The sequence below is a fragment of the Phascolarctos cinereus genome, unplaced genomic scaffold (genome assembly GCF_003287225.1).
Source record: "Phascolarctos cinereus isolate Bilbo 61053 unplaced genomic scaffold, phaCin_HiC Scaffold_7;HRSCAF=346, whole genome shotgun sequence".
Taxonomy (NCBI): domain Eukaryota; kingdom Metazoa; phylum Chordata; class Mammalia; order Diprotodontia; family Phascolarctidae; genus Phascolarctos; species Phascolarctos cinereus.
Window position 1 is genome coordinate 2,066,560 of NW_027556180.1, and position 27,151 is coordinate 2,093,710.

The 27,151-nt window shown below is 55.9% G+C and overlaps 1 protein-coding gene across 2 annotated transcripts in view; it reads left to right on the plus strand.

Moving 5' to 3' along the window:
* Nucleotides 1-27,151, plus strand: part of CAMKK1 (calcium/calmodulin dependent protein kinase kinase 1) — an 80,358-nt gene that overhangs the window by 41,212 nt on the left and 11,995 nt on the right. Inside the window, exons 2-12 of one of the 2 annotated variants that reach the window (XM_020964683.2) lie at nucleotides 2,738-2,850; nucleotides 4,410-4,912; nucleotides 6,355-6,402; nucleotides 8,189-8,242; nucleotides 11,747-11,798; nucleotides 15,439-15,572; nucleotides 16,180-16,216; nucleotides 17,053-17,074; nucleotides 18,584-18,672; nucleotides 25,163-25,362; nucleotides 26,174-26,227. In XM_020964683.2, coding sequence (XP_020820342.1) covers nucleotides 4,457-4,912; nucleotides 6,355-6,402; nucleotides 8,189-8,242; nucleotides 11,747-11,798; nucleotides 15,439-15,572; nucleotides 16,180-16,216; nucleotides 17,053-17,074; nucleotides 18,584-18,672; nucleotides 25,163-25,362; nucleotides 26,174-26,227 — 1,146 coding nt within the window. In that variant the 5' untranslated portion in view covers nucleotides 2,738-2,850; nucleotides 4,410-4,456. The remainder of the gene's footprint in view (nucleotides 1-2,737; nucleotides 2,851-4,409; nucleotides 4,913-6,354; nucleotides 6,403-8,188; nucleotides 8,243-11,746; nucleotides 11,799-15,438; nucleotides 15,573-16,179; nucleotides 16,217-17,052; nucleotides 17,075-18,583; nucleotides 18,673-25,162; nucleotides 25,363-26,173; nucleotides 26,228-27,151) is intronic. The other variant, XM_020964684.2, reaches the window with a different exon arrangement.

The window sequence follows — 27,151 nt, forward strand, 5'->3', positions numbered from 1 at the left end:
ACAAACTGAAAGAGAGTGAGACAATGAGAGACAGAGACAGATTGAGAGAAGGCTGAAAGACAGAGATAGAGAAAGAGAGACAGTGAGAGACAGAGAGAGACAGTGAGATAATGAGAGACAGAGACAGACTAAGAGAAGACTGAGAGACAGTGAGACAGAGAGACAGAGAGAGAGAAGACAGTGAGAGACTGAGAGAGACAGTGAAAGACAAAGACAGACTGAGAGAAGACTGAGAGACAGAGACAGAGAAAGAGAGACAGTGAGAGACAGAGAGAGACAGGGAGATAGAGACAGAGACAGACTGAAAGAAAACTGAGAGACAGACAGAGACAGTGAGAGACAGACTGAAAGAGACAGTGAGACAATGAGAGACAGAGACAGACTGAGAGAAGACTGAGAGACAGTGAGACAAAGAGACAGAGACAGAGAGAAGACAGTGAGAGACAGAGAAAGAGAGACAGTGAGAGACAGAGAAAGAGAGACAGTGAGAGACGGACTGAAAGAGACAGTAAGACAGAGAGACAGAGACTGAGAGAAGACAGTGTCACAGAGACAGACAAAGAGAGAAATTGTGAATGGGACCAAGCAGTCAGTCCAGATTGAATCTTCCAGCACTTCTGGTTGCATCATGTGGGTCCATTTTGTCACAGAATCTTAGAGCTGGGTGGGATCGGTCCACAGAGTGAACACAAGAGGCTCCTACTTCACCTGGGACCATCTTGCTATCAACAGAACTGAACAATGACCCCAAGCCCACCATTCTATTGTCCTGGGATTTTATCACAGATCTCAGCCACCTCTGGACTTTCACCTTCTAGTTACCATGCCTACCAGCGGGCACTCATCCTTGCTTTCATATTCTCTACTTCCTTTAAAAAAAAAATCTGTTCAGCCCCCAAGAGCTCCCTGTGCAGCCACATCTGTCTTGTGTAAGATGGCTCCCCCTTCTGGTTCCTACCAGAATTGTCTCGTGTGTCTCTCAGACCTGCAGAGCTGCAGAGTCAAGCTATGAGATTTTCCACCTTTTCATAAACCAGGCCTTTCATACTACAGACTTACTACACCCTTACTTTCTTCCATACACTTCCTAGTCTGGCCATATTGATCCATGTGTTCTTCTGCATCCTTGACGTCCCCATCTCTCACCTCGGTGCCTTTGTACTGGTGCCTCCCATGACTGTGATGCCCTCCCTCCTCACCAACATCTCTTAGAATTCCTGATTTCCTCTAAGATTCAGCTCAAGAGCCGTCTTCTATTTGAAGCCTTTCTTCATCCTTCCCAGCCAGATCCTGGGCCCTCCTCTCCCCCAAACACACTGCATCTATTGCATTGTTTTATTTCTTTGTTCATCCAGTCTGCACATGCCTTTCCATACCATGTTGTCTCCCTCTCTAGAATGTAAGTTCTAGTGCCCTGGAGGGCAGGGAGCTGATTTTCATCTTTGTGTGCACAGTCCTGGCCCCTAGCTAGGATTTAGTTAATAATTGCTTGATTTTACTAATCTTTTAATTCTTTCACATCTCCTCCTAAAGTCTAGGGTCCATGTTAGACTGCCTGCATTTTCCTATAATCAGTTGGCATTTTTTAAGCACCTACTCTGTGCCAGTCAATGAGCATTTCATAAGGCACCTACTCCATGTCATACTGTGCTCAGTGGTGGCTCATTGACTCTCGGAGCCGCCATTTGAATGGGGAGGATGAGGGCACGCATGAGCACATACAGACTGAAGACACACTGTGGGATGCAGGTCATTTGGCAGAGGGTGGCTGACATAAGCCCTAAAGGAGGGGACAGTGCCTTAAGAGCTGGGGGGGGCACATCTCCCTCAGTTTCAGGAAGCGTTGGAGTGGCCCAGATGAGAGGCATGGGAGTGGGTAGGATGAAGGTCCAGGCGGTCTCTTCTGCCCTGGTCACTCCACTGTGAGAATGGCGGCCCAGAGACAGATAATGCGTCCTAGGCTCCCCAGCTCTGAGACTTGAAGGGACCCAAGAGGCCCCCAGGGCCCCTGGGCAGCTGTTGGAGAAGCCCCCTGCTTCTCCCAGAGCCCAGAGGACTGCAGATGAAAGGAAGGTCAAAGGTCCTCTGGTCTGAGACCCTGAGAGATGCCTCTGTAAGGTTGCCAACAGATAGATGGTGCCATAACCCAGGTTCACTGGCTCCATAACCAGCCCACTTCTGCAACCTCTTCCCCGACAAGGAGTCCTGACTTCAAGGAACCCAGCAACAGGGAGCTCATGACCCTTGAGGCTCCCATTTGCCTGCTCTGGCCTTTCTGGGTCCAAGCTGCTGTTCAGGGAGGCTTCTCAGTTATGCAATGAATCAGTATGGGGAAGAGGAGAAAGAGTCAGCGGCCTAAGGGGACCAAGTCCTCCACCAGGAACATCGGACCTTTTGGGGCTTGTCTTCTCTGTCAGTGTGTGGGGCGGGGAGGAGAGAATGGGAGCTCTGCCCTGTCTCCTGGGAACCTTCATGTGGCCAGGCCCACAGGCCGGGTTCAGGACATGGAACTGCCCTGCGGGCCAGCTTCCACCGCTGCTGGCCACAAGCTTGGGGACAGGCCTTTGCTTACTTCCTCTGGGTCTCAGTTTTCACCATACGTAAAAATGAACATGACTTTCCTACCGGTCCTTCCTGCCTTTTAGGAATGAGGAGGAGTAATGATAAAGGATTGATAATAATAATAATAATAATAGAAATACCAAAAGGATGAATAATAGTAAAGATTCTCCAACAGGTGAGGAAGATCACTCAGCGAGCTCCTACTGTGTGCCCCAGCTCTGTACTAGGGCCTGGAGATACAAAGACGAGGAAACATCGTTCCTGTGTTCAGAGCTCACCTTAGGTCAGGTGTGTACCTATAGGCGCAAACACAGTTTAGCTCTAAGTGGGGTAGGCTGCCTGGGGAGGTAGAGAGGCCTTTGAGCAGACGCTGGCCACCCACTTTTCAGATGCACCCTAGCGAGGTCACTTGTTGGGTCGTGCCTTGTGCTGGACCTGGTGCCCTTTGAAGACTCTGCCATCTTGGAGCACCGGGGGCTCGGCGCCTCCTGCCTCCTGCCCCTCAGAGGATGCTGCACTGTGGGGAGCTTTCTTACTTACAACTTGGTAATCTAAGACATCTCCAAAGGCCTCATGATGGAAAATGCCTTCCATATCCAGAGAAAGAACTATGGAGTCTGAATGCAGATCGAAGCAGACTATTTGCTATTTTTTTCTTCTGCTGTGTTCTGTTTCCTCTTTCTGCTGGTTCCTCCTATTGATTCTAATTCTTCCTTACAACATCACCAATGTGAAAATATGTTTAATAGGAATGTATATGTACAGCCTGTATCAAATTGCTTGCTGTCTTGGGGAGGGAAGTGGGGAGGAAGGGGGAAAAAATTTAAAACTCAAAAGTGTATGGAAGCGATTGTTGAAAACTAAAAATATATAAATTAAAATTTTAAAAAATTTAACTACAACTTGGTGAGACAGGGTAGGCCTGTGTCTGCATCCTGGTGAGCTGTGGTTCTCTGGAGACATTCTGCAGAGTCAGGACAGGGGAGAGAACTTGTTTTTTCTGGGTTTTTTTTTTTTTTTGGCTAGACAATGGGGTTAAGTGACTTGCTCATGGTCAAGCAGCTAGTGAGTGTTATGTAACTGAGGCCGAATTTGAACTCAGGTCCTGCTGACTCCAGGGCTGGTGCTCTATTCACTGCGCCACCTAGCTGCCCCCAGGGGAAAGAACTTGGCAGAAAGCTTTGAGCTCCTCGGTTGCAGGCTGGCCTGTGCCTGGCCTCCAGGAGGGGCCAGGAGCCGGCCCAGCGCCCTCCCAAACCACGCCGACACAGGCAGCCTAGCTGCTGGCCCGGCTTCTTCAGCGTCACCTTCTTGCACCGTCTGGCATCCTTTCCAGGAGCTCTGCTCAGGCCCTTTCCCCTCGAGCTGAGAGTGTGTGGGGCCACCCTGCCAGAGCAGATGATGCTGGAAGGTGGGGCTAGGACAAGAAGGAACCCAGGGCTCACTCTGACCAAGAACTGGTTTTGCAGACAAGGAAGATGAGGCCCGAGGGGGCAAAGGACTTGCTCAAGGCCACACAGGGAGTAAGGAGCAGTGCTGCCATGGTGCAGCAGTGATAAAAAAGTGCTGGGGCAGCTAGGTGGCATAGTGGATAGAGCTCCAGCCTTGGAGTCAGGAAAACCTGAGTTCAAATCTGGTTTCAGACACTTGACACTTAACTTGCTGTGTGACCGTGGGCAAGTCACTTAACCCCAATTGCCTCACCAAAAAAAAAAAAAGCTAAAACAAAAAAATTGCAGCATTTGGAGTCTGAAGACCTGGGTTCAAATCCTCAGGCCCTTCAAGTCCCGAACCCTGTGGCCCATGGTATCATGCTCATTGCCTCTTTCCATGTCCTCTCTTCCCAGGGTGGTTGGCTGTTCCTGCTGGACCAAGGCCCAGGCCACGTCGGCGCATGAAACTGGCCTTCGTCTCTGCCATGGAAGGAGCCCCAGCGCTGTGCTGCCAAGACCCCTGCACAGAACTGGTGGAAAGAGTTGCCACCATTGATGTGGCCGAACTGGGGGGAGCAGGCGAGGGGGACGACTGCATGGTCTTCTCTGGGGACGGCCACAGCCGAGACTGCCCGACAAGCAGCGGTCCCCCTGAAGCCAGAGAGAGAATCCCATCGGCCCCCTCCCTGACCACGAGAGATGCCCATCCCCAGAAGGACCCCACATACGTCCCTGTCCAGCCTTCCCTGTCCAACAGGAAGCTCTCCCTCCAGGAAAAATCAAGCAGAAGCTGTCTGTCTGCTGCTGGCCCCTCTGGGAGCGGGCCCTATGCCACAGGGCCTGCCAACCACATCTCACCCTGCATCGTACGCCGGCCCACCATCGAATCCAACCGAGTGTCCATCTCAGATGTGGAGGTGGGTGAGGCCATGGGGGGACAGGAGTAGGGGTCGTAGTCAGTGCTGAGGAAAGGGGTCACAGGACCCAGAGAGCACTCGGTCCCAGCCCTTTGTTGGGCATCGCCCCACACCCCTCCCCTCCAGGGCCGGTTTGCAAGAGGGCAGGGGAGATGGCTTGGAAGAGGAGGTAACACTGCCCCAGGAATGCCAAGGCCACTGTCCAGCCTGGCTCCACTCTAGCCCCTGCCCTGAGGCCTCATGGAGTTCTACAATGCAACTTTGCCCACCCTTTGTCTGACCAGCCCTAGCAATTCTGACCAGGTAAGGGAGGGACAGCCCACCCAAGCCCAGACAGAGAGAGCCTCATGGCTCCCTAGACAGGAAAAGTCAGAGCACAGGGCACACAGGGGGTCTGCAGAGCCAAAAACTCGACTCAGGCTCTTGACCCTTGGGGTTGGCTTAGGGAGCCTGGTGCTCCTCCTTCTGGCCCTTGGGAGGGAGGGGCTGGGGCTCAAAGACCATCGTCAGCCCCAGTAGGTCATAGCCAGCAGCCGGCCCCGTGGCCGGTCTGTCAGAGGGAGGTGTTGTCCTCGCTTCCCCAGAGTCTCCCGTGTTCTGCCGGAGTGCAGGCAGGCTGGGATCTTTGCAGAATCAGAGCTGTTTGAAGCCACAAGGTCTCAAGAGACCAGGCAGATGCCGGGGCCAGGTGGATGAGGCAGATCTGGGTGCACGCTCCACTGATGAAGCCCCATTGGTCGGGCCCCCACTGATGAGGCCCCCATTGATGGAGTACCTGGTGGCCATGCCAGTCCCTGGGCACACAAATCGTTCCCTGCCCTCAGAACAACCATAATCCTGGCCGGTGTTTCTGGAACACTCGAGGGGCTTTGCAAAACCCCTAACCCTTTAGATGATATCACCCTGGGAGGGAGGGGCTCTCACGACCCTGATGCTGCAGGTGAAGCACTAGGCATGTCTGAAGCAGGGCTTGAACCCAGGTCCTACTGACTGAGGACCAGACGTTTGTAATGAACGCTCTCGGCGGCCACCTCCTAGCACCCATTTCCAGACAGCTGCTGATATTTGGCATTGCTGCCTGACCAGTTCCTGGGATGGTTCCTGCTGCCAAGACAGATATGCTAGAATCTGGGGTGGGGGGGCAAGGCTGTGCCCATACTGGTCTGGGAGTCCTTGACCACCCAGATGGCCAGCTGTGGCCAGGGAAGCTGTGTCCTTTGGCAATATCTGCCCGGGAGGCCTGGCACTCCAGTAGGCTGCCCCATGCCCATCCTGGCCCTAGCTGAGTGAGCCTTCCCCCAAGGCTGAGATGGTCACCCTGCTCCCAGATCTGGAGCCTCTTGGGGCAGCCCACGAGTTTCTGGGTGCTCCCAAACTGGGCAGGATGGCACAAGGCTGGACTGACCCCACCCTGACTCTTTGCTTTTGTCTCTCACCCACAGGACTGTGTCCAGCTAAACCAGTACAAACTCCAGAGTGAGATCGGAAAGGTGGGTAGGCTGGCAGTGTCCTGTCCTGCCTCAGATTCTGCCCTCGCCCAGGCCCAAGCCGGCCTCCTATCTCTGGAGGCAGCTCATGCTTCCCCTCCAGCGAGGGGCAAAGGGTCTGGCAGAGGACCAGGATGGTGCTGGTGGTGAGCGGCCAGGGCTTCTTGTCTAACTGGGCTGGGAGGCAGGACAGCTCACTGAGCTGATCTACGTGAACATTTCCCAGTGGAAACAATATGACAAATAAGAGCCTGGCCAGAGAGAGCAGAATTAACTACTCCTTCTCAGGGAAAGCCCTACTGGGCATCCCCAGCAGGCTGTTCTGCATGACCCTGAAGGCAGCCCCTCACTGCCTGGGGGACCCTGGGCACACTGCTTCCCTTCTCTAGGCCTCAGTCTCCCCCTCTGTGAAATAGAGCACTAGCCTAGCTGGCCCCAGAGGTCCCTCCAGCTCAGGAGCGTTGGGAGGCTCTGCTAGCCTAAGAGTGCAGGCAGCTTGTCAGCTCTGAGAGGCTGAAATTCTGTGGCCATAGGAGCCTGGCTGCTGCTGGGGGGCCGTGAGGTTGGAGCCAAAGCTGGGGAGCACTGGGCTGAGAGCAGAGGGGGAGTGCAGATGAGGGGCTGGGCTGGGCATCAGAGGAGACCCAAACCCACCACAACACTTAAATGGCAGGGCACTCTCTGACCTCTGTTCCCTCCCCTGGACAAAAGGGGGAGGGAGCCACCTCTTTTATACCATGACGGTGAGGATCTGATTAAATCAAGAAGTGCTCTGCAGACCTTAAGGTTCCAGAAATGGGAGCTACTTGTCCCTCCCTTCTTCCTCCCTTCCTCCCTTCCTTCCTTCCTCCCTCTCTCTCTTCCTTCCTCCCTCCTTCCCCTCCTTCCTTCCTCCCTCCTTCCCCTCCTTCCTTCCTCCCTCCCTCTCTTCCTTCCTCCCTTCCTTCCTCCCTCCCTCTCTTCCTTCCTTGCCTCCACCCCTTAGAATCCCTGATTTCCTCCAAGATTCGGTTCAAGCACTGCCACCTACACAAGGCTTTTTCTGATTCCCAGAAACTACCTTGGGTTTATTTTGTATTTATGTTGTATATTGTACTGTGTTTATATCGTATTTATTCACACACACATACACACACAGTGTTCCCTGATAGAATGCTGGCAGAGTCCTTGTCCTTTTTGTTCCTGTACCTATGATGCCTAGCCTAGGGCCTGGCATCTAGTTGGTGTTTCATAAATGCCCGTCAGTCGATTGCCTTTCTGGCTCCCAATTTAGCCCTCTTTCCACCGTGCTCAGTGGGTGTAAAAGAAGGCAGTTGGCATGGATGGGTTAGAGCGCTCTGGAAGGGTCCCAGCTTAGCTGTCTAGCCCTGATTGCTGCCCTTTCCAGCCCTACATCATGGGAGCCTCTGAATCAGGCAGAATCCACCAGAACACTGGTGGGCTGATCTCAGCTGAGGGAAGCCTGGGGCCATCCTGGGGTGGGGTGGGGCTCAGGGAGAGAGGCCTCTCTGTGGGAGAGGATGCTTGGGGAGGGGCAGGCACAGAGCCACTGGGGCTGGTCACATCTGGAGAGGCTCCAGAGACAGGTGCGCGTGAATGCTGGAAGACTGTTGAGGCTGAGTGTGCTCTGCTCTGCTTTCGTCCTGCTCTCTGGGTGGGCTGGGCTGGGCTGGAGGAAGGACCCCCAGCATTGCACCAGGAAAGAAGGGGATGCAGAAGCCAGGCTTGCCGGCCATTCAAGGAGGCCACGGACAAAGGAAGCTGACTGATGTCCCTTCTGTGTCTGCAGGGCTCCTACGGTGTGGTGCGGCTGGCTTACAATGAGTCTGATGACAAGTATTATGTGAGTGCGTTTGGGGATGGGGGTGGGGTGGGGAGCTCTGTGGGATCTTCATTCTTGCCAGGGTGGAGTCAGGAGAGCTAGGTTCAAATCTTGCCTCGAGGACGTACCACCTGGGGGACACCAAGCAAGTTGCTTCTCCTGTAAGAGAGGATGGCACTCAGTGCCCTCTGAGGGGATCTCTGCTCTAAGTGTGTGACCTGATGGTCCCACCTCATTGATAAACCCCAGGAAGCCGAGTTCCCACAGCTCCACATGTCACTGGAACTTGGGCTGGTAACAGAAATCTCCTGTGGAATGATATGGGATGCCAAGCGAGACCCTCCAGAAAGTCAGTTGCCTGGGCTTCTGTGCTCCAGCCTTCCATCCTCCAGCCTTCCGTCCTGCAGAGTCCTTGGGCCGTAGTCCTCAGGCTTCTCTCCAGCCTTTTCTGAAGCAGTCGATTCAATTCCACAAGCACTGATAAGCACAACTGTGTGCTGGGTCCTGCTCTGGGTGCTGATATAAATGAAACAGTCCCTGGGCTCAAGGGGTTTGCATTCGGTGGGCCAGATGTCAACAGCAGAGGCCAGGTCTGAGCTGTTCCCCCTCATCAGAAGACCTGCCTGGAGACTGAGATCTCAGAGCGGGAGGGGTCTGGTCCAACCATCCTTGGCAGGAATCCCCCTCTGCCTCTGGAGGCAGCCCCTTCCACGCCAGGGGGCAATGAGAGTTGATAGGCGGCCTTCTTCCCTATTGCCTTTTGGGGTTGTCAGTATGAGGATTCCTCACTGGCACAGCCTGGACTGGCACCCTCTGAGGGCCCTGCCAGATTATTTATGATGATCAGGAAAGGAGAACCACGCTCCTGCCCCAGCCCAGGTGATGCCCTCCCAGACCTCCCAGGGAATAGCTGTGCAAATTTACCATCTCTAAACAAGATCCCAAGAGGCCTGGGCTAGGGAAACATGTGGGGGAATAGGGCTGCCATGCTCAGGACTAGGTGGCTCCATCAGTGCCAGTCTAGTGCAGGCACAGTGAAGATTGCAAAGGAGAATTTGCCCAGCCTGTGGAGGGAAGGTTTGCTCAAACAATGCATAATCATTTAGAAAAGAAAATGCCTCCCATGTGCCAGGCACTGTGCTAGGAACTCTTCCAAGCCAAGACCAGGTGTTGGGGGCTGTTGGGAGGTGATGGGAGCCCCCTTGGCTCCTGAGCTTGGCAGTGGTACAATGCCATCTGGGAGCAGGAAGGTGAGCTAAGGGGCAAAGCGACCTTTCAGGACTGGGCACAAATGGAGGGTGGGATTTAAAGGCTACAGATGATGGGGGACTTGGAGTGCATCTCCTCCTCCTTATTCTTTGTCCCCAAGAGAAGGCTCAGTGAAAGAATGACAGGTGTGGATTTGGCAGGTGCCTCCGGTTACATGGCTGTGTCCCTGTCCCCAGTCTGGGTGCCCTGGCTTCTTCCTGACAAGGAAGGAGATTTCACAGCTATTCTCAGCAGGCTGGTCCAGTGGGTAATCCCAGTTTCTTGGCAAGTGGTTGGGCCATCTGTGCCTAGGGTGACCCATGTTAGTCACTGCAGGGCCATCCTATGGACCTGGCATGAAGCCCAGTGAGAAGTGAGCACATTCAGGGGAGGCCAGGGAGTGGGGAGCAGCACTTTAAACCTGATCTCTCCCTGAGGAGCAGAGGGGAGCACTCTGCTCTGGTCATCAGAATTTAGAGAGTTTGGGAGACAGAGACCCCTGAAATCATGCTGTGTGGGTTCCCCCTACCCATCCATGGTCAAGACCAGCCCTATGGGCTATGAGTCAACTGAGGGCGATAAGAAGAGTGATCACCCCCACTTTGGGATGAATGTTGAGATCTCCTGGAAAAGAAGCCACTTTCATGGTCCACTTGTGTTCATGGCCAATATCAAGTGTACAGGCTGGCCAAGAGAGAGGCGTGGCTGGACAGCACTTCAAACAAGGAGAGTTCTTGTGGACCAAGAGATCAAGAAGGGAGTGTGCCAACACACACGCTCATGAAACCTTCAGCTGCAATGAGTGAGGGGGAGGGAGAGCCAGAGCCAGAAGGAAGAAAGAGACAGAGAGGGGGGAGAGAGAGAGACAGACAGAGGCAGAAAGAGGGATGGAGAGAGAGCTTCCAGGAATGAGGAGGGGATGGTCCCTCTGTCTGCTGCCCCTCAGGTCACAGTGGACATCTGGTACTCAGTTCTGGCTGTCACGTTTTAGGGAGGGCATTGATGAGCTGGGGAGTGTCTAGACGAAGGAATTAGGAGAGGGAAGGGCCTCAAGATCCCAGTTGAAGGAACTGGGCATGTTGGGATGATGGCTGGCAGGTGCCCCAGGGCAGTGGTGGCAGCTTCAGAGGGCAGACTAGAGTTCTCCCACAGTGGCTTGGGCTGGTTGCTTGGGGGTCTGAAGGCAGGGGCTGGATGCACCCTTGGGCCATGTTTTCCATAAGGGCTCTTAGACCCTCGCAGTTTCGATGAGGTGGCTCACAGGGCTGGAGTGTTCCCTGCTTAGCCTGAGGCAGCTTGGCTGGGGAGAAGCTTTCCTCTGGACCCACAGTCACGTGGCTCTGCCCCCGGCTGCTCTCCAAGGTGCTGAGATCAGAACCGGCCGCCCTGCTGCTGAAGGTTCAGTAGCTCTGAACATCCAGATCAACTCAGCTCCGTGGCAGAGGACCATGAGCCCCACGGCCCCTTCATCTGCAGCCACAGCTCTGCTCCATGCTCAGGCGGCAGCTTCCTCTCTGGGGTTGCTGGCATTAATGCAGCCTCCCGACAGTGGGGGGTGATGGGTCAGTCGGAGAGATGGGCCACGTGCTGCCTTCCTCAAATACTCCAGCAGAGCTGGGGGGGGGGGCGCGCGCAGCACATTGCTGCCCGTTCTTGCCCTCTTAGAAGTGCACTCCATAGGATCCACCTACTGTGCTGGGGGCCACCCCTCACATCTGCCAGACATCCGCAGGAGTTGTCTGTCAGTCCTCTCCCTGCTTCTGTGACCAGCTCACTTTCCTTTTCAATCACATTATCCCTGCTGATGTCCTGTGCTCCATCAGCTTTCAGCTAGATGCCCCCCCACACACAAACCCCTCCCAGCCCCCCAGCACTGCCCCCTGGCTATGGCCCCACACACACACATACCCCTCCAGGCCCCCTTGACCTGGGGGCTGCTGAGCCCTGACTTAGTGCCGCCTCCAGTCAGCCTCCAGCAAGGAGGCCTAAGGACCTTTCTGATGGTCAAGGCTCAGCCTTTCCTTCTAGTACCACGGAAGCTCCCTCAGGGCAGGCCAGAGGCGGCTTCAGTTTGGGCATTTTATCCCCAGTGCCTAGCACACAGTAGGAACTTAACAAAAGCTTATTTCATTGACTCAAACTCGAGTTCTGATGCACTTGTGACTGTCCAGGGCAGCTCTCCCTGGGTGTGGGGGGATGGGGGAGATGCTGGACTACACACGGGGCATGTTCCTGGGCAGGATGTGACACTAACCCCCTGCTTCTCTCATCCCCCAGGCCATGAAAGTCCTGTCCAAAAAGAAGCTACTAAAGCAATACGGATTCCCACGTAGGTAGCCTCCATGGGGACGCCCCAGAACTACAACTCCATTAACCTTCTCAGGCAGGTCCTGCCTGTGGGAATCCTTCGGGGGCCCCATGTCCTGGAGGATTGGGGAGCTGAGCAAAGCTGGTCTGGTCCCCGGCCTCTCGTTCCCCTCCTCTCTGGCCTGAGTTCTGCTCCCTGCAGGCCCTCAGGAAACATTTGCTGACAAAGTCTGGGCCAGCTGGGCCAGGCTTCAGGCCTGCCGTCCTCTCGGTATCATGGGGTTTTCGGGGGGGGGGGCGCAGGTTCGTGCAACATCCTCACTGGACAATGAGCAGCTTGTGGGCAGGGACTCTGTTATTGTCTTCTTCTCTTGTGTCTCCCACAAGGCCTAGCCCAGGCTGGAGCACAGCAAGTGGTCAGTGACTAGAGGATTCCCTCCTGGGATCCAGTTTCCTGGAGAAAGGGGGATGGGCTGCCACGGGAGGTAATGAGCTCCCCGTCCCTGTGGGTTGCTCAGCAGAGGCTGGATGATGTAAAATGTCAGAGATAAGGGGTCCCCGATAATTCCAGGCTTGGCTCCTGGGTCGTTTCACAACACAAGGAGGCCTGGGAGTGTCCAGTGATTGAGACTGGCAGGAAGGGCCCCAGGGGTTGAGGAGAACCAGTGGTACATTAGGACCTGGGTTCAAACCCTGACTCTGGTGCTTCTTGACTTTGTGACCTTGAGAAAGTCACTTCTCCCTGGGCCCAAGTTTCCTGCTCTGCAAACAGAGGGAGCTGAGCCAGCTGGCCAGTGAGCTGCCCGACCAGCTCTGAATGCAGCTCCTGGAGTTCTAGGAGGACACTGGGGGCAGTCTGGGAAGGCTGCCAGGAGGAGGCAGACCTGGAGGATTTCACAGGGTAGAACGGCCATAGCTGCTCTCTTTGCTTTCGGTGATCCCAGAAATTTTACTGGCCTTCCCCCCAAAGTTGTGTCTCAGGGATGCTGTCCAGCTAGATCCCAGAACACCAGGGCCCTGGACAGGATGCCCACGAGTGCTGCAGAGGCGGCAGCAGCTCCCCAGTGTGGCATGGGGAAAAGAGGTACAGGAGGGCCCCCTAGGAGAGGCACAGCCAGGAAAGAGGTGCAGGCTACAGTGAGGCCCCCCAGCAGGCCACAGTGAGGCCCCCCAACAGGCCACAGTGAGGCCCCCAGCACCAGCAGGCCACAGTGAGGCCCCCCAGCACCAACAGACTGCAGTGAGCCCCCCCCCAACAGGCCACAGTGAAGCCCCCCAGCACCAACAGACCACAGTGAGGCCCCCCCAACACCAACAGACCACAGTGAGGCCCCCCACAGCACCAAGCCTCCAGCACTCTGGGTGGCTTCTCTAGGGAGTTCCTAGTACAGGACCCAGGCAGAAGGCACAAGGCTGATTTGGGGTTTTAAACCCCCTAGAAAAGCATCATGGTGTAATCAAAAGAGCTCTGGACTCAGGCTAAGGGCCTGAATTCAGGTCTGTTCCATACTAGCTGTGTGACTCTGAGCAGATCATTCAACTCCTCTGAACCTGTTTCCTCCTCTCTGAAATAGGGGTGATAACATGGAGGAGGAGTGAAGCCTTCTGGCCATAGTCTAGGATACTTCCTGAGAGATGCTTTGGATCCCACCCCAGTCCAGAGAAACCCAGCTATTTGGGGCTCTCCCTGAAGTCTGACATGAGCAGTTAGAGCTGGCTTCTCCTGCCCTTCCCCTTTGGGCCCTGCCACAGCAGATGTCTGGGCAGGTGGGTGAGCCAAGGTTGGGGGCAGGGGGAGACAGTCATCTAATGGTTTCCAAGCTGCCTGGCCCGTGCTCAGGACTGAGCCAACAGTTCCGGGATCTTCTCCAAAAGGGCCACCCAGCCCTTCACCTTCTCCTGGTCCCCTCTTCCTGTGACACCTTGCCCTCCCCATCATCTCACTTCTCAGGGTGATGCCTTCAAGCCCCCAATAAAGGGTGATTAGAGACCCCACAAGATCTGTGATGCCCCAACCCTGGAGGAGGGATATCACAGTGCAGTCTCCCACAGCCTGTTGTAAATTGTGAGAGGAGGGGACCCCCTGGGTCCGGGAAGGCCTTCAAACACTGTGTTCATGCCATGACTTAAAAGCCCCCTGTGATGGTGCACTGTCCACCAAGTCAAAGCCAAACTTTGTCGTCTGGTCTGCCAGCTACTGGCCCTCACCAACTGGCCTCAGCCCGCCTCCCCCCCGCCCCATCCAGCCCTTTGGGCTGCCTTCTGCCTCACCTTCCCTCCTTGTCCCCGGCACAGAGCTTCACAAAGATAGTTCCTCCTTTTGTTCCCCCCCCAAAAAAACCTGGGCCACACCCAAGGAACTGGGACCTTTCCTTGTATCTCTGGGAAAGTAGGGAGATGGAGTGGGGGAGAGGAGAGGTTCAGGGCTGGGACCTGGGGACCTGGCCCCAGCCCAGGATCTTGTCTGAGAACAGGGGCCAGAGCCTTCACCCTCCACCTACCCCTGCTAGGAAGTCAGCCGAGGAGTGTTCTCTTCCCATTCTTCCAGACCCAGCACACGCCCCATCTTCAATTCTGTGGGGGAGGGAGCCTCACTGCAGCTCCCAGGGTCCCTGGGGCCCACCCCAGACTCCTGGATCCCTCCACCCCCAAAGCTCCCTGGCTCATGTCTGTCCTGGGGAAGGGAAGCTCAGGGGTTCCTCTGCCATCCCCTTTGTCACCTCCCAAAAGGCCTCCAAGAAAGGGATTGTCTAGGGTTTGATCAGTGACACCTTCAGCGCTCTCCTACCCTGTCTGTCCTGGTGATGGAAGGGAAGCTGGGAAGGTCTGAGAATCTGGGCTAGATGGCCCTGCCTGGTGGCCCATCTGCCTCGCCTCTGTTTTCAGTGCCCACCCAAGGCACAGATCAGCTCACCCCATAACTCCATTTTCCTGACATGATCGCTGCGTGCCCAGCCTCACGGTCCCTGGGTGGAGGGGATTTACAAAGAAATATAAGGTTCAGCCTCTGGCCCTGGGGTGCCCTAGGCCCAGGTAGACCCTCACTGAAAGAACATAAGAACAAGATGGAGGAGGGGATCCCTTAGGGAAGAGCAAGAGAGAGGGGGGCATGTAGTGGGGAGGGGAGCTGGGAGAAGAGAAGGCTCAGGGGGAATGGGGCACTGTCTTCATGCATCTGAAGGGCCAGCATGTGTGTGTGTGTGTGTGTGTGTGTGTGTGTGTGTGTGTGTGTGTGGCACTCGGTGCTTGGCCTTGTCTGACTTGGCCCCAGAGGAAGAACCAGGAGCAATGGGGAACCACAGAGAGGCTGACTGGGGCCAGATGTCCAGGAAACCTTCCTAACAGGACTAAAGAAGAACCGTACTTCCCCACACTTAGAGCAGCCAAAGGGAGGTGGGGGGAGGGGGCAGAGGCTGGGCAGCCCCTCGGTGGCCCTGTGGGATGGAGGCTGGGCGGCCCCTTGGTGGCCCTTTGGGGGTCCCTTGGGCAGAGGCTGGGGCCAGGTGGAGTGGCTGTGGCAGCTCTGGGAGGCATCAGAAGGTATTGCTGTCAGGTTAATCTTTGGTGGGGGCATCCTGTCCCCAGGTTTCTCTGCTTCTGCCTTTCCTGAGCAAACACTCATAACCCTCACGTGACTCTGGGTTCCTTTTCTCTCTTGGTAGGTCGCCCTCCTCCTCGAGGCTCTAAAGCTGCTATGGGTGGTCAGACTGTACCCCTGGCACCCCTGGATCGGGTCTATCAGGAAATTGCCATCTTAAAGAAGTTGGACCATGTGAACATTGTAAAACTCATCGAGGTGAGTTCACATACCAGGGATAGGGCAGACAAGGCAGCCTTGTTGGAGAGAGTCTTGGCCCATGGCTCCCCAGAAGACACCTCAGAGCTGGGGGATGGGTGCCCTGGGTCTCCTGGAAGCCTTGGGGATGGCTGGTGGTTAGGGGAAGCAGCCACAAAGCTGGGGAGACAACCCCCCCAACCCTTGGAACCAAGGACCATAGTAGGCCTTTGGTTACTGGCGGCTTCTCACCAGCACTCACCCTCATCTCTTCTCCTACACTTTTTGCCCAGTTCCTATTTCCTGTTCCCTTCATCCACGGGGGGGGGGTGATGTTCTCTGTCTTCTCCACCCTTATTGACCCCCAGGTTCCTTCTAGGACTAGAGCCTCATCCTATGATTTCCCTGGTACTGGGAACTTCCAGAGAAGGGAATTCCCTCCACCCATCCAGGCCAACATTTTCCCTGACTCCTCCACATGTCATCCTTTCCTCCTCCATCCCCTCCCCTACACTGTCCTCCATCCTCCCCCACTGCCTTCCTCCCCTCCATCCCCTCTCCCCCTTGGTCACCTGGGTTGAGTGGACACTGGCATCTCTCCTGCTGATGGCGCTTCCTCTCTGGACAGGTCCTGGATGACCCCGCTGAGGACAGCCTCTACATGGGTGAGTGCCATCTTGGTTTCTTGACCTGGATGTTAGTGAGAGGAGGGGAGGGTTTCCTTTTTGAGTAAGATGAACTGGGGTGGGGTAGGAGGAAAGAGGCCCCTCCCCAGGGATGTGGCAGATAAAAGCTAAGTCATCCCTGCTTAGTGGGGTCAGATCCTAAGCCACTTAGCTCTAAACAGCAGGCCTGGCACTGCCCCAGCCCCACTCAGTCCTTCCTGGCTGCCTGGCTCCTTTGGAGGGGCTCTGGGTCTGGGAAAAGGCAGCCAGGCAGAACTGGGCTTGGGCTTTTCGAGGACTGGGTGGGATCCTGCCTCTGGCAGCCTGAGCAAGCCTCAGTTTGCTCACCTGTAAAATGGAGATTCTAATAGGCTGCCAGGCTGAGGCTCTTCCAGACCTGCAGAGCTCAGGCCTCAGCACAAATAGTGGGGACTTTTCCTAACTCCATTCTGGATAGATGAAGTTACCAGACAGATTCTGGGTTAGCGAGGCACTCCTCTGTGTGCAGCTGTACACATGACTGCAGACAGTGCAGGCGTCTCTCTGACTTAGCACAGCAAATCATTTTACATATGAGGAAACTGAGGCCAGAGAGATCTAAGCCTCACAGGATCCCCTTGTAAAGGCCAAAACGTTCAGCCCCCTCCCTTTACATACAGGCACACTGAGGCTCAAGCAGATGACCGTGGCTTGGACCAGGCCACCAGGTGTCCTGAAGTCTGAGCCAGTGCTTTCTCTGCCCAGGGTGGGGGACTGGGAGGGTGGGTCGTGGGGCTTGTGGCACTGTCCCCGTGTCTGGGATTGGGCCATCATGGTCTCTTCTACTTTCTTTCCAGTGTTTGACCTGCTCCAAAAGGGGTAAGTAGCCAGCTAGCCGCTTAATCCCCCTACTCACCACCCATGAACTCCAGGCCAGTCAGCAAGGTCAGTCACCTTTCCCCCACGCTCTGGTGGGGGGAGTAGGGAGGGCTCAGCCATGGGATCATGGAGGGGCCCCTGGAGGAGGAAGAGGCTGCAGTGACCACACCCAGGGAACCCAGGCCAGCCAGAGCAGAGGGCCCCAGGAGCCGGCCGATGATTTAACCTGTTTAGTTTTCAGTCTCTTGCTTACGGTCTAAGGTCCAGTCTGTTAGGAAACCCAGCTCTGTATTACTTGGGGCTGCCACGTTTGAGGCAGGACCAAGGAGGTGCCTGTCCAGGGGAGGCCAGTGTAGCTGCCAAGGGCTTGTAGGCCCTTCTACCCATGTAGGAAGAAGGGGGTCAGTTTGGCCAGGAAAAGGAAGACTGCAGGGCACAACAGCACCTTCATGTATTTGAGATTCGAAGGAAAGAGGGCCCGGAGGGCAGAACCAGGAGTGGGGGGATGGTGCCAACTAGGGCCAGAGGTCAGGAACAACTCCCTGGCCAGGAGAGATTCCCCAAAGGGGGATGGGAGGCCTCGGGGGGTAGTGAGCACCCTACCTCCTGGAAGTCTGCAAGCAGGGGCTGAAGAAGCCCTTAAGGGGATACATGGAGGGAACTTTCAGTCAGATATGGGGTCTGGTCTGTTTCATGTCATACAAGCCTCTGAGGTCCATTGAGTGAATAAAAAATGTGTAAGTCAGGGTGTTCTGGGAAATGAAAAAATAAGGTATTGGATAGTACCGGGTGGGGAAGGGAGCGAGGGAGAGAGAGAAAGAGAGACAGAGAGAGAGAGACAGGGGAAGAGAGGCAGAGACAGGGACAGAGACAGACAAAGAGACAGAGAGAGAAAGACAAAGAGAGAGAGTGAGAGAGAGAGACAGGGGGAGAGAGAGAGAGAGAGAGAGAGAGAGAGAGAGACAGACAGACAGACAGACAGACAGACAGACAGACAGAGAGACAGAGAAACAGAGACAGAGATGGAGAGAGAGACAGAGACAGACAGAGACAGACAGAGAGAGAGAGACAGAGGAGAGAAGGAGAGAGACAGAGTAAAAGAAAGCGAGGGAGGAAGAAAAATAGGGGGGAAGAAAAGAAAGGAGAGAGATGGAGAGCGTAGAGAGAGAGGAAGAAGAAGGAGAGAGAGACAGAAAAGAGAGGAGAGGGGAGAGAGACAGAGAGAGAGAGGAAAAGAAAGGGGGGAGAGAGAGAGAAGAGGAGAGAGAGAAGAAGAAAAAGAAGAAGAGAGAGAGAGAAAGGGAGAAAGAGAGGGAGAAGGAGAGACAGAGATTGCCAAGGGCCCCATGAATTCCTCTGAGGACATGGGAGAGAGCAGCCCCTGGCCCCAGGGACTTGAGCCAACAGGACTTACCTTGGCTTCCGGTCCTAACTGAACCACCCCTCCCCTTCTGGCCCCTCCTGCCTTTGCTGTCCATTTAAGCTCACAGGGTCCCTTGTCCCCTGCAGCCCTGTCATGGAGGTGCCCTGTGATGACCCCTTCACTGAGGAGCAAGCTTGGCCCTACCTGCGGGACATTGTCCTGGGCCTGGAGTACCGTGAGTAGCCTGAGCTGGGGAGGGCGCTTGTCACCAGCAGAGTGATGCCCGGAGGGGCTGGGCTTTGGCTGGAGAGCTGACTCCCCCCTCCCATGGCATTTGTGTGAAGTTTGTGCCACCCTAATGAATGACATCCCCCTTGTTTTCTGAACTGTAGCTTCCCTGGCAGGCTGGGCAAACGGCTGGTATGGGGAAACTGAGGCACAAATTGGCTAAATGACTAGTCCAGGAGTCCTCAGGAAGTCAGGAGCAGGTGGAAGCTTCTTGATCTCCAGCCTAGTGTGACGTCCATTGCGCCAGTTAGGGAGAAGGGAGCCAAAGTGAAAGGCAGTACAGCCAGCTGCCTCCTCCGTCCTGTAGCCATCTACACGGAGCAGCTCGCCCTCTACAGTGAGCCTTGTCCCTGCCCCGGAGCATCCATAGGCACGAGTAGCATGCCAGGTGCAGCGCTAAGCGCATCACTGGTACAATCTCACGCAATAACCCTGGGAGGCAGGGTCCATTATTGTCTCTGTTTTAGGAAACTGAGGCAGATCGAGGTGAAGTGGCTTGCCCAGGGTCACAAAGCTCAGATTTGAACTCAGGTGCCCTGACTCCAGGCTCAGCTCTACACCCACTACATCAGCAGCTGCCCCAACTGATCTCCCACATATGGGATGCACACCTGTCCCCTTCACCTCTTGCAGTCCCAGGCTTCCTTCAAAGCCCAGCTCCCGGTCACTTTCTGCCTGAGGCTTTTCACACACACACACACACACACACACACACACACACACACACACAACAACGCCCCTCCCCCCACCATCATTGACCCACTTATCTATTAGTCAATAAGCATTTATGAAGCACCTACTATGTGCCAGGCACCGTACTGAGCACTGGGCATACCAAGAAAGGGCAAAAGACAGGGAGAGCAGAGAGGGGGGACAAAGGGGCCAGGACAGAGCAGAGAGGATGCCCGCGGCTGGAGTGAGTGGGAGGTGGATAATCGTCCAGAACAGCAGCCTGAGAAGGAGTGGTGAGCCCGTAGGAGGAGCGCCGGGCGAGCCGGTGCCAGGGAAGCCCAGGGAGGAGGGGGTTGGGAATCTGGACCTGGGACGTCCCAGGCCGTCAGAAGCATCAGACAAGTGATGGGGGCTGCCTCCAAAAAGCCTCCCCTCCTGGAGGGCTGTGGACAGCCGGGGGAGCACGGGCACGTGACCTGGGAGACTGTCCTGCGGTGAGCCTTGGCAGCGGAAGGTAGGAGCAGCTAGCCTGTCGACGGGGCTGGGCTGAGCATGATTGGGATTCCCCAAGAGAAAACAGCCTGGTTCCGGAAACGTTTAGTCAATGCCCAGGAGACCGTATTAAGCACCGACGAAGGGCCACAAACCCGGCTGTCCCTGCTCCTCGGGAGACCCGGAAGCCCAAAAGGAGGCTGGAAAGGGTGGCGGCCCCAGAGGGGTCTCTCCGCGGAAACCAAACAGAGCAGCTGGTGGGGAGTGACGAGAGGGCTGGCGATTGGGAGTCTTGGATCCATGGGGGGAGGGGGGACCCTCTCCAGCCCTCAGGTCAGAGGGCAAGTCAGCTGGAGGGACCGGGGAGGTGTGAGGAGGACCGGAGCTGAGACAGTCTGTGGATAATGATGCCGGAGGAGTTAAGACCAAGTGGTCAGCTGCGGGGCTTTGTCCCCGTGTGTCTGGCACAGAGGAGCTCGACCCACGTTTGTGGAGTGGCTGCTTGACTGACTTTTAGGGGCCGAGCACGGAAGCCTTCGGGGCTCAGATTCAGCTGTGGGAAAACCAGCTGGACGAGTGTCACTGTTGGGCTCCACCGTCGCTGCTTGAATCTTTCCCGAAGTCGAAGAGTCCCCAAGGACAAGGGCATCGAGTGCCAGGCCCAAGGCCGTCCTCAGTGCCAGCCGAAGCTTGGCTTGGGAAGGCCAGGTGCCTGGGCCTCAGGGTGTGGCCATGAGGTGCCTGCCCTCTGCCACGCCCGGAGGGGCTCCTCTCTCTTTATCTCTGTCTCTCTCCCCTCTCTTTCTCTCTTCCTCTTCCCCCCTCCTACCACACACACACACACACAACACACACACACACACACACACACAACACCGGGCCCCCCTAGCGTTCCTCCTCAGCTTGGTGCCACCACTGGCTTGGACATCAGTCGATAATCTGCTTATCCTTGATAACCCCCCAAGGGCTTCATGGCCCCGGATGAGGATGGGGGGCTGTGAACGCTTCATTATCTCCTCCATTTGCCCACTCTCCCCCACAGAGTTCCAAGCCTCGCCCCTCGGGCTGCTGATTCTCCCCCGAGCAGAGGTATTTCCAGAGCCCACCCACTCCTGGGACCTGACTCTCTACAAGCTCAGAGCCAGGAAAGCAGATGAGCGTGGGGGTCTGAGAGCCCGGCAGCCCGAGCTGGAGGAGGCAGAAGAGGCGGAGATGGCTTTGAGCCCAGGCAGACTGTTCGTGGCTCTGGGCACCGTGGGCTCCTAGCCAGGAGCAGCAGAACAATACCAAGTTGGGGGAGAGGAAACCCGGCTGCCCAGCCCAGGGCACACAGTCCCCAAGTGACCTCCAGGAATAAGTGCCCTGTGCCCACTTAGCCCTGAGGAAGGAGCTGCCAGCAGACTAGCGGGGAGGAGGGGAGAGAGGGGGCAGATGGCAGATGGCATCAGGGCCCAAAGTCCATGAAAAGCAGGGAGCTGCCAGGGCTGGTGTGGCTACCGGGGGTGAGGATGGCAACCTGAATGCTGCCCCTAGAACTGGAAGAAGGAGGAAGGCCAGTCCTGGAGGTCAGACCAGCCTCAGGGCAATGTCAGTGCCCCAGGCCTTGAACAAGGGACCCCTCCAGCCTCCCTGCTGGTGGCCATTTGAAGAGACCTTCAGCCAGGGAGCGCATTGCCTCTCACAGCAGCACGTTCATTCTGCTTCACCCAAGATGAAACGAGGCAGTCTGTATTGAGAACCAGTCAGGCACCATAGAGAATGGAGGAGAAACAGGCTCCTTGCCTCCAAGGACCATGACCTCCCTGCATTAATTAACACAAGTTGCCCCTGTACCTAGGATGCCTTCCTCCTCGTCTCTGCGCCTCCGAATTCTGCTTCTGTTTCCTTGAAGGTTCCTTCTGCTCAGGACACTGCACCAGGCCCAGCCACCCCTCATCTCTCTTCCCCTTCAATATTCCGCAGCTTTGGGACAGGCAGGGCTAGGGCGCTGCCCCTGAGATCATCTGCAGTCTGAGGATCTGGCTCCAGATGCTAGCTTGGGCTCTTCCCTGCATGACCTCGAGCTAGCCTCTTCCCTCAGCCCTAAAGTTCTCATCTGTAAAATGGGTGGAGTGGCCAGCATGACCTTGCAGGTTCCTTCCCTCCCTGCCCCCCTCCCCCAGAGCAGAAGCTCCCTGAAGGCAAGGCCTGTTTTCACGGTGGCCTCTGAATCCCTGGGGCCGGGTACAAAGCAGGGGCTTCCTAAGTCACACAATCTGTCCATGGACACAAGACCGAGGGGGAGGAGACTCTCCTCAGCATTTCCTGAGTCCCTCCTGTTTGCTGAGCCCGGTGCTTCAGCTGGGGAGGGTCAGTGCTGTGGGCTAGGAGGGGCTCTGCTCCCCACCCTGCCCTGCAGGGGGAAAAGGGAGGAGGGGGAAAGCCCACCGACAAGAGAGGTGGTGTCCAAACCTCAGGGCTACCTTGGGAAGGCTTGGTCGCAACAACCCTCCAAGGTGATCCCCACTTTACAGAAGAGAAAACTGAGGCTTTAGAAATGACTGGTCTGTGACCATGCAGCTGCCAAATCACCAGAGCCACGACTTGAGCCAGGTCCTCTGACTCCCTGTTCTCCTCACCATTTTTGCTATTTGTGGTTTAGTAGTTTTTCAGTCATGACCCCGTTTGGGGTCTTCTTGGCAGAGATACTGGTCTGTCATGTCCTTCTTCAACTCACTTTGCAGATGAGGAAACTGAGACAAACTGGGTGAAGTGACTTGCCCAGGGTCACACAGCCAGTAAGTGTCTGAGACTGGATTTGAACTCAAGAGGAGGAGTCTTCCTGACATCCAGCACTCTGTGCACAACGGCGCCACCTAGCACCCCATCCCACTATAGAGGCAGTTAGATGGCGCTATGGAAACACCACTGGGCCTGGAGTCAGGAACACCTGAGTTCAAATCCAGCCTCAGACACTGACTAGCTGTGTGACTGAGCAAAGTGTCCACCTAGGTGTGGCACAGGGAAGTTGAAGCCCTGTAACGAAGCCCCCCAAAGAGTGCCCTAGTCTGTGTGTGGTCACACTGACCCTCCAGGTGATCTGGGGATTCTTTGCATCTGCACTTTGTTTTCTGTGTTCAGAAAAGCTCAACAGTTGACTCGCATTTAATGTTTAGGCTTCATTTTGTTTTTTACTTGTTACGTTCTGGGAGACCGGCAACCCTTGGCTTGTCCCGGGGCATCCGGACCTACAGATGAGCGTACTTTAATCGTCTGGAAATCGTAGTGTCTTCTGACCAGCCAGATTTTCCCTCTTCTCCTGGACGCTTCTCCACTTCTGTGCGTGTGCATTCCCAATGAGCTCTCTCTCGTTTCTTTGGTGAGACTTGCAGCCATGGGTCCAAGTTTTCTATCCTGTTCATCTTTTCCCCTAAGCACAATTCACAATTCTTATTTCTCTTTGAAACCTTTCGGGTTTATCTTGCTGCACTTCCACAGTCTCTTGGGAATCCACAAGGTCTTCTCTCTCATTAGATGTTGATTCATTTCCCTTTGACTTTATTTATTTATCATCAACATCCACATTCTTTTTCCTGATCTGGAGGCCATATTCCTTTGTGGTATTAACATCCTCCCTTTAGGAGGCCTTTAAATGAGCCTTCTTCCTCCTGAAATCTCTGGTAATTTCAGTCTGGCCTTCTCTTCCCCTGCCGCTCACTCTCTGACTCTCCAGCCCCAGAGGGCCCCTGGGCGACAAAGCTGTCCTCCACAGGATGCTGCACGCTTCCGCTGGGCCCAGAGGAGCACCGGATGGCCCCGCATGGATCCTGCTCCAGTCCTTTCTTCTTCTCAGTTCTCTGGCTCAGCTCTGTCGTGGCCTGTTCCAACTTCTGCCCCTTTTTGTTCCCTTGGTGCTCGGGATGGGGGGCAAGCCCATGGGTCAGGGGCAGCCTGCGATGGTGGGTGGTGGAGGAGAGGTGCTAAGTGAGCCCATTAGGGCTTAGAGACGGCTGGTCTTCTTTCTGTACATCAGGTTTTATCTTGTCTGGGTTCTTGGCATCATAGTCTGTGGAAGCAGCTGACATCATTCCACCTCTTGTGCATAATTCCAGTTTTTGGGGAGGTTTGAGAGGTCATGAGGGTCTGAGAAAGGGTCTAGGGCCTAGCCCTTTGGTCATGTGACCTGCCCATTGGCTTTGACCCTGAAGGTCTCCTTTTATGTGCAGCCCTAGCTTGGCAGCCTGAAGTCCGCTTGTCCTGGCTTCCCCTGGGGACAGAGCAAGGAATGAGTTCACGGTGTCATGGGCGGCCCAGAGGTCCGTGTGGGAAAAGAGGCGGCGTCCAGTAGGGGGGGGGTGTCCCTGCTCAGACCCATCTGGGGCCTTCCCAGGGCAGGAAGGCCACTACCAATCTGGAGAGGGTCGGGAGAAGGGTGAGGGGCCTGCAGGCCATGCCACAAGGGACTCAGAAAACAGAGGACTCGGGGAACACAAAAGCTGTGTTCACCTATCAGAAGGAGGGCTCAGATTTGCTGTGCTTGGCCCCAGACAGAAAAACTCACAGTGAAAAGATCCCTGGTGCTAGGGGCTCTGCGTTCAAATGTTGCGCTTGGGTGACCTTGGGCACCCCTGGGGCCTTGGACTTTTGACTCATCAGTGAAGTGAGGGGCTTGGACTTCGTGACCTTTGAGAGTCCCTCCGGCTCTGGACTGACCAGCAACAGGAGCCTGTTTAGTCTTGAGACATATAAGCTGTCCTGGCATGGGGAGCAGTTCCCAGCGGGGAAGCAGGCTCCCCCAGGGGGAGGGGACAGGTGGGCCAGACGGCTTCAGTGGTCTCTGGGATTGAGGACCTCGGTCTTCAGAGCCCAAGTCTGAGAGCGGATTGGGTCCAAGGGCCCAGAACCCTGGAGAAGGCAGGGAGCCAAAGGCAGGGGCTTCTCCCCGATCGTGGCCCAGAAAGTCAGAGAGTTTGTGGACACACTGCTGCCTAGGAGCGCGGGTCATCCTGACACCGCTCTGCACTGGCGCCCTACATGGGTGCAGCTGGGCCGAGCCTGAGGGGCAGAGAGAGGCTCAGCTCACTTTCACCTGGGCCTTAAGCTCTCCCCACAATGGAGAGGTCCCCACGTGGAGAGGCTTTCCTCATCCCAGAAGGCGTCATCATGCCGCAGGCACGCCTTGGCTCCCTCGGAGGCCCTGGGATAGTCAGCCCAGGAGCAGATGCCCCCGGCCAGCTGCCCAGGCTATCTGCCCCAGCAAGCCCTGACTCTTCTCCTCTCTCCTCTCCCTGAAGTGCATTACCAGAAGATCATTCATCGAGACATCAAGCCATCCAACCTGCTCTTGGGGGACGATGACCGGGTGAAGATCGCGGACTTTGGGGTCAGCAATCAGTTTGAAGGGAACGACGCCCAGCTGTCCAGCACTGCGGGAACCCCAGCCTTCATGGCCCCAGAGGCCATCTCTGATTCGGGCCAGAGCTTCAGAGGAAAGGTGGGTGCCTGGGCCCGGGCCATGCACACAAAGGGCCACAGCCAAATTAGAATTTGAAGAGCCGGGGCTGAGAGGCCTTCGGGGCAATGGCCTGGAATGCCTTGGGTGGAGATCGGAGAGGGGATGCCAACCTCCCCCCCTCCCCCACCTGCTTCTTGGCAGGGCTGCCTGGAGAGCACAGACTAGCCTACCTCCTTCCTCCCCAATTCCCCTCCCCCAAGAATCCCATGTGTGGGGTTGGGGAGGGGGTGGACAGTACAGAGGTGAGCCAAACCTGCTCCATCCCTGGGGGCCTGCAGCCCAGTAAGAATATCTACTAGCAGCCCTGGGAGAGAGGCAGAGCAGGGGTATGGTATTATCCCCATTGTATGGTCATGGAAACTGAGGCCCAGAAAGAGGAAGCAGTGTGCTGCCATGCCCACATGCAGAGGGAAAGGCAGAGGAGAGGGGGAGCCCACGGCCCTCGCCAGCTGCCAGGCTAGTGGGTATCTCGAGAGCAGACACTGGGGCCCGGCACACGACAAATGCCCCTGGGCCCTGACTCAGTGGTTCCCCGCCTCCCTCTCCAGCCGTTCCTCTTCTGCTTCTCTCACCGTTGTCCAAGCCTCTCTATGACCTCAGTGCTTAGCACGGTGCCTGGCACGCAGTGGGTGCCTAATAAATGCCCGGTAACTGGCTGCCCTCCAGAGCTCTGGCCCGGCCCCCTCTCTTCTCTCCCTCCGCTTCCATGTGCTCCCCTTTTGCCCCGCGGCAGCCGCCTTCTCCCCCTGCACCAGCAGCTCCATCACCCCGACTTTCTACTCTCTTTCAGGCCCTGGATGTCTGGGCTACAGGCATCACTTTGTATTGCTTTGTCTACGGGAAGGTGAGTGCATGCACACGTCTCATCTCCAGTGCAGGAGGCCCATTGTGCCCCAGATACCACACCTCCCCTCCCCCCACTTCATAGGCGTCTGCTGAGCTAGGGCAGCCACATGTAAGAATAGAACATGCCCACACACATCTATGCCTCGTGCCTGGCATGAAGTCATTGGTTCCCCCTCCCTTGGAGCTAAGTGCTGCCCCCTCCCTTGAAAGATAAGTCCATTCAATCCCTCTAAGACCCTTCCAGTATAAATCACAGTTTGTGCATATGCAGATGGGGTCCAGGCAAAGGGAGAGGGGTAGGGCCAAGGACAGCTGTGCCACCTTCCTAGCTGGGCCCACTGGGGGCTTGCCCTGTGTAATGGAGAGTGACCAAGCCAAGTCAGAGAGAGACTGCCCCTCCCTTCCTTCCCTCCCTCTCGCCTCCCTCCCTCTCGCCTCCCTCCCTTACTTTCTTCCTCCCTCCCTCCCACCTTTGGTTCTTTCCTCCCTCCCTCCCTCCTCCTTCCTTCCTTCCTTCCTTCCTTCCTTCCTTCCTTCCTTCCTTCCTTCCTTCCTTCCTTCCTTCCTTCTTCCTTCCTTCCTTCCTTCTTCTTCTTCTTCCTTCCTTCCTTCCTTCCTTCCTTCCTTCCTTCTTCCTTCCTTCCTTCCTTCCTTCCTTCCTTCCTTCCTTCCTTCCTTCCTTCCTTCTCTCTCTTCCTTTCTTCTCTCTCTCCCTCCTTTCTTCCTTTCTCCCTTTCTCCTTTCTTCCTTCCAACTTTTTACTGCTCCAGAGAGTCCCTCATCCCCACTTTTGTGACCTAGCCATCTCCACACTGACCCCCTGCCCTTTGTCCCAGCTGCCTGGCTTCCCCCCAGATCCTGCAGGCTGGAGACCCCCAGCACCTCTTTGACTCCTGCCTTGCCCTCAGTGCCTTCTCCAGGT